This window comes from Pteropus vampyrus, unplaced genomic scaffold (genome assembly GCF_000151845.1).
Source record: "Pteropus vampyrus isolate Shadow unplaced genomic scaffold, Pvam_2.0 Scaffold194, whole genome shotgun sequence".
NCBI classification, from domain to species: Eukaryota; Metazoa; Chordata; class Mammalia; order Chiroptera; family Pteropodidae; genus Pteropus; species Pteropus vampyrus.
Window position 1 is genome coordinate 2,367,073 of NW_011888975.1, and position 11,953 is coordinate 2,379,025.

An 11,953-nucleotide genomic window follows, 5' to 3' on the forward strand; every position below is an offset into this window, starting at 1 on the left:
TTCTATTTTTCTTTTCTTTTTAAAAAATGTTTTCTCTACAGCTTGTCATAACTACTTTTTGTTTTATAACTATATCTTTGATTGCAAAAAAAAAAAAAATACTCATAGTGTATTTTATTTGCCCAACCTTCCATTTCTTGTCTCTACCATTTAATCGTTTAATTCCTTTTATTATGTCCTTACTCTAACTCGTCTGGAAATCACATGTGATATTTAAGCGTTAGGGATAAAATGATTTTGTGACTTCCGGCTCTTCTCTCATGCCAGGTTGTCAATGCGGCCAGGATCTTTGGTGACCCTACTTGATCTCACCTTAGAATTCCTGAAAGAATGATGGTCTTTTGCACAACACACTTCTAATTCTGGCACGTGTGTCTGTTTGCTTTGCAGCGGGACCACTGACTGTCCAGGAAGCCCTGACATACTTTGGTGGAGCAGTGGCCTCTCTGACAGGTTTGGCGATGGGCTGGACACTCCTGGCTCTGCTAAGAAAGCGTTTCAAACGAAAAGGTAGACAGGAAAGAGTCTTCTCCTCATTTTCTTCTTTCATGTGATTTGGGATGGGGCAGTGAAACCACACTTCAGCAGTTCACGTTTGAAAATATTTGCATTAGAAGGAAAGAAATGATCTTGAGAACTAACTGCTCATGAGAATCACCTTTACAAAAATACAAAACTTGATAAAATACAGATGCTCATTTAGGGAGATCTGGAGATGGGCCATGAGAAATGATCTTGAGAACTGACTGCTCACGAGAATCACCTTCACAAAAATACAAAACTTGATAAAATACAGATGCTTTTTTAGGGAGATCTGGAGATAGGCCTCGAAACCTGAATTTTTCAACTCCCCTTAGTTATCACTGAAACGAATTAAAACAGTGGTACGCTTCTCTCCTTCATGCTTCCCTCCACCATGCTTTCGTGCATCCGTCACTTCCTGATCAACTGTGTCAGACACTGGGATCCGGAATGGCAGCCCCTCATATCAAGGGGGGTATAATCCAGCATGGGAGACACACAAGCGAAATCAATGCTAATACTGACATGTAATACTGTATTGGGACAAAAATACAACCTGAGTATTACTGGAACTCAAAATAGAGGTGTCCGCACCAGTCTGATAGGTCAGAAAGAGTCTTTTATGCTTCAATTTGAAGAATAAGAGGGATTTTGCCAAGGGGGGAAAAAAAGCAGAAATAGTTCCAGCAGAGAGAATGATGTGTGCAAAGACCTAAAAGGGTGAAACGGCTGGGAAAGTGCCATGTTCAGCGATTCAGTACATCTGAACCAGGAAGGGCTTGTGGGGGAATCAGGACATGAAGCCAGAGGTGCAACGAGCGGCTGCTTTATGAACGACTTGGCATGGAAAGCTGAGAGATGTGTGTGCACCCGTGAACTCTGGAGCTAATGTGGGATTTCAGCAGAGAAGTAACCAAGATGGATGAAGACCCTGTGAGGGAGACTTTGTTTATCAGACTGTTCACCCCAAAGGACTCTGGCCCAGGAACCACTTCCTCAGAGCTGGAACCTCCTTTTCCTGTCTGCCCCAGACGCTTAGCCTGCCCATAAGCTCAGAAACCTCCCTTTCTACACTAATGGGGCTCTTCGTCACTCCTCTTGGAGAGTGACCAGGGCCATCAGAGGGGTCAGGGATGCTGAAATCCAGAACACTGACAGTGGCTCTGTCACAGTTCCTGATGGAGTTCTCGTGGAGTTGAGGAGTTTTGACACCTATTCTTAACTGCTCAGGGCAGAAGCACTTGTTCCCTGCTCTATGCTCTCTCCAGCCACAAAGCCACCATTGCACTAAGGCTGGTTTTCTAAGTGCCCTCATGTGCTCTCCTGTGAGTGGCTGAGTAGGACAATAACCAAGAGTCACACTCTGTTTAAAAGCCCAAAGGCCACGCCAGTCTCTCCGTGCGACATTTGTGGTTGCTTAACTGAATCTAGAAGGCAGAGGCAAGAGCTCCTGAGACCTGTCCCTCCATGTCCATAACCACACAGGAATCACACTATTCCTGCATTTCTCAAAGTTCCCTCTTTAGTTTTAAGATATTTCTAGGGAACCCTCTGAAATATGATGAGGGACCAGCAGCCACTCATCCTCCAATATCTTTAATCATAAATAAATTCATTTGTGAGGATGGTTAATTTTCCCTTGACCTGTCCCAATATAATTTTAAACTTTCTAGGAGTCTGTGGTCAAATAATAGAAAAATGCTGCCTACTATGTCCCTTTACTAGAAATTCAAAATGCACAATCCTTATCACATTAAAGGCTCAATAAAGCCCTATAATAAATATACTTGTTCATATCATTTGACCTAATATTTTAAAACTTTCTTAAGCCAGGAGTCACTTTGATTGACAGGACTGCTGCCATTTTTAAAGTTTCTACTATCAGAGTCTATGGTTTGGATTAAGACAGGAGGCCCCTGATCACGTATGTTCCCAGAGAGGCAAAACATAAGTGTTATGTTGGTATGGATTTGTTTATGCGATTAGCTCGCCCAACTGATGGCTGAGGGAGTGTGACACGGGATGAAACAGTAGGGGACCTCAAGTGCCAAAGAAATGGGTTTTGAGAACCAGTGATCTCAACGACAACCAAAAACACCCAAAAGGCTGAAGGCAGAGACCAGATGTAGGAGGAGGCTGTTACTGAAAGGGAAAAGAAGGAGGATGAGAGGATTTGGAATTATACACTGTTGAATGTTTCGTTGAGCCTTAAACAGGTCCTGCCTCTCAAGGAGAGATTGTTCCCAGTATACCCCTTATAACGAGCCCCGCTGAAAATCAGTCCACCAGCTTCCTCCAATAATTCATATCATGGATGACCTTTCTCCATCTCATTTTTTCTTTTAAACCAATCGTTTGTGTCTTCTTGTTTTTTCAGATGATGGGGAAAGCCCTTTGAACCCTCAAAGGTAAGATGAAAACGTTTTGTGATTGAGTGAATTTTTCTATTCTGACTTTTTAATTCACTGTAACATGCCAGAATGATTATACATAATGCCCCCTTTTGCAGCAAAACTTTTGCAGTGTCCCCTTTACTAATTCTGAAAATAGACAGATAATATGTCCTAGCTACGCATAATATTTTTAAAAATCAATAAGTACCCTACTTATAGTATAAAGGAGAAATAGAAAGGAAAGTGATCTGTAATAGAAATCAAATGCTAGAGCTGGGGCGCCAGCCCAGCGGATGCGGTGAGCCCATCACAGCCCTGCGCCTTGGGGTAGAACCACTGCAAAGGCAACAGCTTAGAAGCTGCCCGAAGGGAATAAGGTCGTAGTGACTAAACCGGCATCAGAGGTGTTGCCAACCTGCTTTTTTAAAATGATAAACGACTCTGGTTAAAAGCTGGGAAACCTGTTATAATCTTCCCTCAATTCATGCAGCAGCTGCATTTTAGAAGACGAACAACAACAACAAAAAACCACCCTTAATATTTATATGTAAAGCACTGAAGTTCCAGACTCAGAGACTTTTCACCGACGTGAATTTTGCGTAGATTTGGTCTAGAGTTGTCTAGAGTGTAGGGCAATTCCTTGCATGCCTTCCAGTTAGGACATCCACCACCCCTGGCCCCGCCCATAAACATCAAAGGAACTCTGCAGCATTCTGAAGACCAAAATACGCCTGTAGGGGGCGGTACTACCACTCTTTGAAAACTTGCCAGATGATCAAGTAAGTACCAAGGCTGGGAATTTTGTAAGGATTGCCTCCCACCAAGAAGAGGGTGCAGCCCCATAAGGGCGCAGCAGGCATCCAGTACTAAAGCATCAGCAGTAACTGCACATGGGTATAAAGCGCAGTGCAAATTTCCCAGAGCTGTTAAGTGGGATCTAGAAAATGTCTTCGGCATGTCTTCTCTCCCTTTCAAAGCAGAATTCGGGGGTGGGTAGTAATCCTTGGTCTCTGGAGGAGCTATGTCCTGGGCTGTGGCCAAGAATTAAGTACTAAATGGCAGGTCATCTTTGTATTTCTGTTCTTTAGCCACCTGGGAACATATGGAGTTTTTACAAATGCTGCATTTGACCCGAGCCCTTAAGGTAAGGTACTTATAAAGATATTTTTAAAGGAAATAGAACGGCAGGGGAAAGGGAGAAGATATGAAGCTTGACTTTTATGAGTTAGATTTTAAGCATGAATTAAAATTTCAAGCCATGAAGGAAATTGTGTTGGTGTAGGGGACAGATGCGGCACTAGAGTGACAACAGAAAGTGAGTTCGCATGAGGATTTCCATTTCCTCCAGAGTAGAAACATTCTAAGGAGACCTAACCTATTTCAGGACGTTTGACAGTGCCATTAATGGCTGCTAGGCAGTATTGACACTGAGGCTTGCTAACCAGAGGTCATGACTGCTGGAGCTATGTGGCCTGCTGGGAAAACAAAAATAACCTGACACTTTTTCTCTCCCAAAAAGCTCAGTGAGTAGTTGAGTGTCTAAATAAAAGTGGCCTAGGTGCCAGAATATCTGGAATACAGAAAGAAATTATACTATGCCTGAAGGGACGGGTATGATGAGAGCCCTCTCTCTCTTGTTTTTTTAAGGGAATATAATCATTTCATTTTGGCTCATTTGCAGAGACCTGTCCTGCTCTGGGTCACCTCACGCAACTTCACGGATTCTATTGTTGAATATCAGGCTTCCTGCTAGACTTGACTTTAACTGGAGCACATTTGCTGCAGTTTCATGGCAATACTTGTGAATAAAAGGAATTTCCTTTAGATTAGATCTGAACCAGGGCAGAAGGATCACGCCACAAGATCCAACTCCCCACCCACCATCCCTTCCTGTTCCGCCTCGCCTCTGCCTCCAACACAAGCCTCAGCAGCCAGGAGCGAACATTTCTGCGGTGGTCTGTGGGCTCTGCCCTGGCTGTCACTTGAAATACTAATTAGCCAGAGACTGGGATGTCTGACTCACTAGAAGACCAGACTGAGAAGAAATAAAAATGCCTCTTTGTTTTTGGACTGGAGACAGACGTCCACTACTTTGCGGGAAGGCAGGCTGTGTCTCTGACTTGAGGGAATTTCTGTAAGATCTCTGGGGTCTCCAGTGCTGCTGTTTATGAAGCCTCTTAGACCTCTGTTGTGGAAGCTTCCAGAGAGGCCACTGGATGGCACTGAGGCTGCAGAAGACCAAAGATCAAGACATGTCTCTGCAGATATTCCCTCCACAGTCACTCTCCCCCAAAGAACTCCAAGACCAGTATTCAAATGTGTAATTAAAAGGATCCCCCCCAAATGGCATGTTGTACTACCTGATGTTTGATTTAATCGGGTCTGCATCCATCCCTGGGTTTACAGCCATGGAATGCACCATCGCTACTGTCCCAATTACAGCTCTGCCTTTTGCCACCAGTCAGCAAATGCATACCGTAGCACTTTCCCACAGGAGAAAACCAGAGAGCCAGAGAGTCTTTATCACCTGGATATTCTACAGGGAAGAACAGATGTGTTTTACATATTCTTTAAATCACATGTTTCAGAAATAGGTTGTTGAAAGCTCCACAGTAGTTATCTGGAACTAATGCAAAAATAGAGAACCAAACAATATAGCTGTCTTGTCTCTGAAATGTTAGGCAATAAATGTGTCACACAGACTGAATGACACATAGGTAAACATGCAAATAAAAATGGTGAAACAGTCTAACTAAAGGTCACAAGAGTTTTGCAAGAATTTGGTAGTAACCTTGGGATTTAGGGACACAGCGCTTTTAAAAGGTTTCTCTGGAATACTGTCTCTAGCATCTCGGACTGCCGACTCCTAGGCTGGGCACTACAGGACGATGAGTATCAGCCCCATCTCCTGAGTCAGAATCTGCATTTGGTAAAAGCTCCCCAGGGTATTCGTATGGTTTACCAGCCTTGCGAACCGCTGATACCATCGATCCAGAGGAGCACAGTGCTGTCCTGCTCCTGAATAGCTCATATCAAGCTGGGGACATGAGGGACCCCCGCCCAAAGTAATAGAGGGTAACCGACGTGAGTATATCATTTGAACAGTGTTATAGGAGGTTACAAAATGGAAAAGTCCATATGAGCCCAGATCCAGGAGATGGGTAGAACTCTGACTGGACTTTAAGGTGTGGGCAGCAACGAGGAAGAGAATGGGCATTCTAACGTTTTGGAATAATACCAGCAAAGGCACAAAGATAAGATTGTGTATAGGAGGAAGGAAGCTGGAGAGGAGTCTCACATCACTGTGACCTCATGGAGGTGCCAGATTACAATTTATTTGAGACAAATCCTAAAACAGAAACTTGGAGGCACGTACATTGAGGCCCCAGGACGAGTGATCATGATGCTTCAGACAAAATAATTCTCAGATTCTCTATCAATAGCAAAACAAGATCTTAAGGCAGTGTGCAACAGTCAGGTCCTCCACGAAACGTAAGGGGCCCTGGAGGCAGGACAAACAATCATAGTAACGAACACCACCAGCTCAGAGTTTTCAAGCTGCTGGGACTTATACACTTTACAGTATTATTTTATCTTCCCAACAACCCTACCAAGGAAAACTGCAGCATCCCTATTGTGCAGATGGCAAAACTGAGCTCCAGAGAGGCTGAGTCCCTCACCCAGGACGACACAGCTGTGAGTGGGATTGAAACCTGGTCCGCTGAGTCTCTCAGCCACACTCCCTAAGGCCCCTGCTCTGTTGCTGCCGCGCCTGGCCACCGGCCCTTACCAAGACACAACTGCGCATGGCCAGCAGTCCAGGCTGACAGGCCCGGGTCCTGTGCTCATCCCCTTGCGTCCCCACTACCCGAAAACACAGTATTTCTGTGCCCAGTAACAGCGCACAACGCCCTGTCCCTCAGCTCAGGAGAGCGGTGTGGTTCAAGGTCTTGGGTCTCACTGCACTGGGAATTGCGGAGGGTCTGGCAAGTGTGACTTTGTCCCAGGTGGTTTTTAGGGAGGGTGGCGAGGAGCGACAGCCCCTTGGCTTAGCAGGTAGAAGGACAGGGACACAGTTTCCCCATGGTGTCTGACTCCTCGGGCACCACCCACCTGTCAGAGCCTCGGTGCTCTGCCCTTTCTTCACCTGCAGTAAAAGAGCCACTTGCCAGCTTCCTCTTCCAAACACCTGTTGTCACTTGGGGCAGTGACCGAGCCAACCCAAAGCCTGGAAAGGCTCTGGAGGCGGGGACCGCCCGAGGCTGCTGCAGCGGCAGTGCCTGGGGAAGCCACAGGGAAGGAGAACACTGCCACCCTCAGCCTCCAGGAGCTCACAGCAGCTGGGACAACGGACCGAGGGTGCGGGTGCGATCCGCAGCTGAGGGGACCCCTACCCAGGTCCTGGGGTGGAGGTGGCGGGCAGGCGCTGGAAAGGAACCATGTTCCCAGGCTGCCCTCGCCTCTGGATCCTGGTGGTCCTGGGCTCCAGCTGGGCGGGCTCGGGGAGCCCCGGGGCCGAAGCAGCAAGGCTACGGCAGTTCTACGTAGCCGCCCAGGGCATCAGCTGGAACTACCGCCCTGAGCCCACAAACCAGAGGTAAGGCAGGTGTGGCACCCTGCGGGCTTCTCCAAGGAGTGCACGCCATTCCTTTTGGAAAGCATTCCCTTTGCAATGCCATGGCATTGTTTTTAACTTCAGCTAAGTAAATACAATTAATAGAAAAGGATAATAAATGAAATAAACTTGGTAGATGCTAATTTTGCCTACATTAATGCAGTTTATCATTCTGAAAATATAGAAAATACTCTGATTGGTCAGATGCTGCTTTCAAGAATTTGTTAACACAGTTTTGTTAGTATGGTTGATTGTTGGTTTAATATATCGATTGATCCAAAAGCACCAGGCACACACTCCCTCATTAGCCCTTCTGCAAACTCCTGTTCGAGATCTTTAGTAGTCTACCATTTTTATGAAACTTCTAAGTTACATATTATTTATCCCATTTTGTACCTAACTTCGTCTTCTAAACCGAAAGACATACACCTTGTACTTTATTATAAGCAGATTATTCAATAACTATTGCCATCATTTTGTTGTTTTCTCATAGAGGACTTTCAAAACGTCATTATCCATAAAAATGTAACATTTTTGTTCTTCCACCTTTTTCTGCTTCACGTGACTCTCTATCCTTCTTCCATTCTTGATCACTCCCTGGGCTACGGTCTGTCGTGGCTATTTTGGTCAGGTCACTATTAAAAGGCGTATGTAACTGGGAGGAGGTTTAAATAATAAAATTCTATCTTTGAGGGGTCAACTATTTTCCCTAATTGAAAGACTAAAACTAAGCCTTCTCAGAAATTAGACAAATTATAGGATCTACTCAATATTTTCAGTTGGTTACATTTTTACTAGTTTTAAGGGTAAACCTCTTAATGTGACTCAATTTTTTAAAAACTTAACATTGCACTTTAAATGATTGTGAAAGATGTGTTCCTCTTTTACAATTACAAAGCGATCTGCCAAGAAATACTGCAATATTGTGACAGCCTTTTAGTGTATAACATTAAACCTTTTAAAATTTTCTTTGTAACTGAGTTATTTTAGAGAGCATTACATGCTTTCTTGGTCTTGTAATAATAAGAAATCCCTCTTTAAATAAGTCATTTTAAATATTGCTTCTCAAGGTGATAACCTAGGTCACACCCACACTGTTAGGGAACTGCCATTAACTAAAACCCCAAGGAAAACAAAAGTCTTTCCAACACTAATCTTCCCCACTAACTTGGTTGCTGGCTTCCCTGTGGCCTGCCTGCTTCTGCTGGGAAGTTTGGTCTTTCCTCCACGGTTAACGCTGAAAATAACACCCAGAAAACTGGAGGCATAACCACCTAAGTCAAAAGCCTGATTCATACGGTGAGTCCATAGGGAGCCATGACTGGTCATCCTATCCTCTCGCTGCGTGTCTCAGTTTCCAGAATTCAAGGAAGAGTCATTCCTCTGGCATCGATTATTGAGTCAAAACCACAGAATGGTAACCCAGACCAACTCTCAATATTTTTGGGCCTCAAACAATGTTATTTCTCTCTAGCATTTTTGTATGAAAAATCTAACCGGTATATCTGGCTGCTTAAATTAAGAACTTGTTCCAAATTTGTCCTACACCTAGAGTTAAACAAAGTCACTATAAAAAAAAAATCAACATGACATTTCCATCCTTTGCCAAAGTGTATTTTAGCACAAAGCAAAGGTCTTTCCTCTTATTATATCTACTGTTAGTAGAACAATGCCTTTTAGAGCTGAAGTACCTATTATTCTTGCTCCAGGTCCAAAGTAATGTTTTTGAAAATTTCCCTAGAGAAACTTATTTGATCACATGTGTGTAGTAATAGATGTTGAAAAAAATACATGGTTATTTTTCCTTATGGGTTCTAGCATTATGATTTTTACCACGAATAAGTCATTTTAAAGGAATCCTCCCAAATAGAAAATTTATCATGCATATTGTTTGAATTTGTATCATCTTTAACTTCCTGTTCAGACAGATTATTTTCCAATAGCAATTCAACTGTTCAAAATCAAAACAGCTATACCTCAGCATGTACATACTATATATACACCGGAATATGTTAGGAAACACACCTCTATTAAAATTACTCCACATAAAAGACTGACTTTTCTTAGTAAAGCTTTTACATCATTATCTACATTCCTGTGTTTAAAGGTCTGAAGTAGGAGAAGAGGGGTAATTTTCAATTTTACTCTGAAAATAAATAAATAAATGAATGAATGAACGAAAATGGAATCCCTCATTAGGGACGAAAACAACACATAGAAGCCTAGGCTCTAAGAACTCTAAGAGGCTGTTTAATCTCTTTTCGACATCCATGCTTTAGCCTTCTACTTTTCCCGCACCCTACCCTACCACGCAGTCATCTAGTTTCTAGACCCGAATGCTTCCATGACTGAGAAGCCACCACTCCCGTCACTAGCTATTCCGAAAGTACTTCCTTGTGCTTTCTTTCTGCCCCAAACATCAACACAGTTCTTGTATCTTATGTTTAAAAAATTATGAGGATTATCTTAGTTACAGATTTTTTCTGCCTTCTGAAGACTGAACACCAACTTTTATTACACTTTTCAAATATACCAGCTAACACTGGATTGAATAATTTACAACATGTCAGCTCTAAGCTCTTTGCAGGTTTTAACTTACTGAATACCTGTAACAATTCTGTGAGAGAGACCTCACTATTATTCCCATCTCACAATTGTAGAGATTGAGGCACACATGGATTTAGTAAGCTTTTCCAGATCAGACAGTCAATAAGGGGTAGAGAGGGGACTGACACGCATACACTCGGAATCCCCCAGTTGTCCCCCAGCCACTGTGCTCTACAGAAGTCGTGGAGATTGGGCTTGGTATCCCACTCTTGTTATGCCCTGATGATGGCTGGGCCACTCTCTCTGGATTCAGAAGTTTAACAAAGTCATCTAGACAACAGTTTTAGGCATTTGTAAGAAATGTCCCCCACTTCCCTACCCTGTTACCTTTATCTTTGAGTTTAGACAAGGATGGGAATGATGTGCCCATCTTTAGAGACACAGAAGAAAGAGCCTGGAAATGACCCCCGTTCACTCCCTGCTCCCTCTCTGAATTCTTTACCATGAATACAATGGTTTCACCTTTTGAATCTTGGCTCTGCCATTTATCAACTATCTCTCCTTGAGCAAGTTACTTAAACTTTCTAAGACTTAGTTTTTCCATTTGCTTGTTTCCAAAATGAATACACGGGCTTTTACTCCATTAGTCATATTCAACTTCTCAACTAGAAATGGGGTCCACCAAATACACCAAATTGACAGTTCTTTACAACGTTCCCCTGTAGCTTAACACTGTATTCGATTGATCAGTTGAAAAATAGCCCACATATTTATTCATAAAAGATTTGATCACATTTTTAATCGCTTAAAATCTAAACCTAAAGTTTGAGTTCACACTATGATCTTGGGTTCTTTTTTAGGAAATTGATTCTGAGTAACAGGATTAGTTAGGGCAGACTTAACTTGTGCAAGAATGGTTATCACGACAGAATATTCTTGACGAGGCCAACAACTATTTTGATAACTTCATATTTATAAAACCATGGGATACAATTTAAAATACTGTTAGTTGTAGTTAGTATAAGACTGAGGACCTGAGAGGTCTTTTTTTTGTAATTGAGAAGTAGATGTCATACATGCCTTTCAAATTAATTTTTGTATTTTATTTCCAGTTTGGATCCTTTTGCAACTTCCTTTAAGAAAATTGTCTACAGAGAGTATGAAGCATATTTTCAAAAAGAAAAACCACGATCCAGGACTTCAGGTAAGCTTGAAATATATTTTTTAACAAAGATAAATATTGATAATTTGCTATTCACATAAATCTAATATCTATTTAGTGACATTTCATAGAAATGTACGTTGTTATCATTTTTAACCAGTACAGGCTACATCATTTGTGGGGCCCAGTGAAATATGAAAATGAGGGACCCCTTATTCATATTATTGAGACTTTCAAAACAGTGACAGCAAAGCATTAAGCCAAGCACGGGGCCCAGTCAATGGCACAGGTCACATGCCCATGAAGCTGGCTGTTTTTAGTCATGATTGAAAGGCTAAAAAGAATTTCTAAGTGTTTGAATTTTTATTCATTCATCTAACAAGCTATTATTGAGTTCATGCTACAGGCGGGGCCTTGAACTAGGTGCTGCAGATGCCACAGCAGATCAGACATTCTCATGGCCTGCTTTCTTGGAGCTCATGGTCAGGCTGATGAGTGCGCATGAGCCTCAACAGATGCTCTGTTGCTTCTGTCTGGCTCCCTAGACCCATTCAAAGGAGCTGTGTATGGTTGATTCTTTTGCATCTATCTTTCCCATCTCTTCTCTTGTTTTGTTTGTTTTTTGTTTGTTTGTTTGTTTGTTTTTGTATGATACATACAATAGCTATCACTTGTAAAGAAAAATCTTTTCTCATCATCTCTTCTTTAATTAAG

The 11,953-nt window shown here is 42.6% G+C and overlaps 2 protein-coding genes across 2 annotated transcripts in view; both read left to right on the forward strand.

The window, feature by feature from the left end:
• SELP (selectin P) overlaps nucleotides 1-4,862 on the forward strand; it is a 26,903-nt gene extending 22,041 nt beyond the window's left edge. The window contains 4 exon segments of the mRNA XM_023537595.1: nucleotides 391-510; nucleotides 2,900-2,930; nucleotides 4,004-4,059; nucleotides 4,597-4,862. Of these exon segments, the coding sequence (XP_023393363.1) occupies nucleotides 391-510; nucleotides 2,900-2,930; nucleotides 4,004-4,058 (206 nt within the window). The 3' untranslated portion in view covers nucleotide 4,059; nucleotides 4,597-4,862.
• A 2,492-nt stretch (nucleotides 4,863-7,354) lies between these two features.
• The window catches only part of F5 (coagulation factor V), a 60,379-nt gene continuing 55,780 nt past the window's right edge, over nucleotides 7,355-11,953 (forward strand). Inside the window, exons 1-2 of the mRNA XM_011371732.2 lie at nucleotides 7,355-7,512; nucleotides 11,190-11,281. Coding sequence (XP_011370034.1) covers nucleotides 7,355-7,512; nucleotides 11,190-11,281 — 250 coding nt within the window. The remainder of the gene's footprint in view (nucleotides 7,513-11,189; nucleotides 11,282-11,953) is intronic.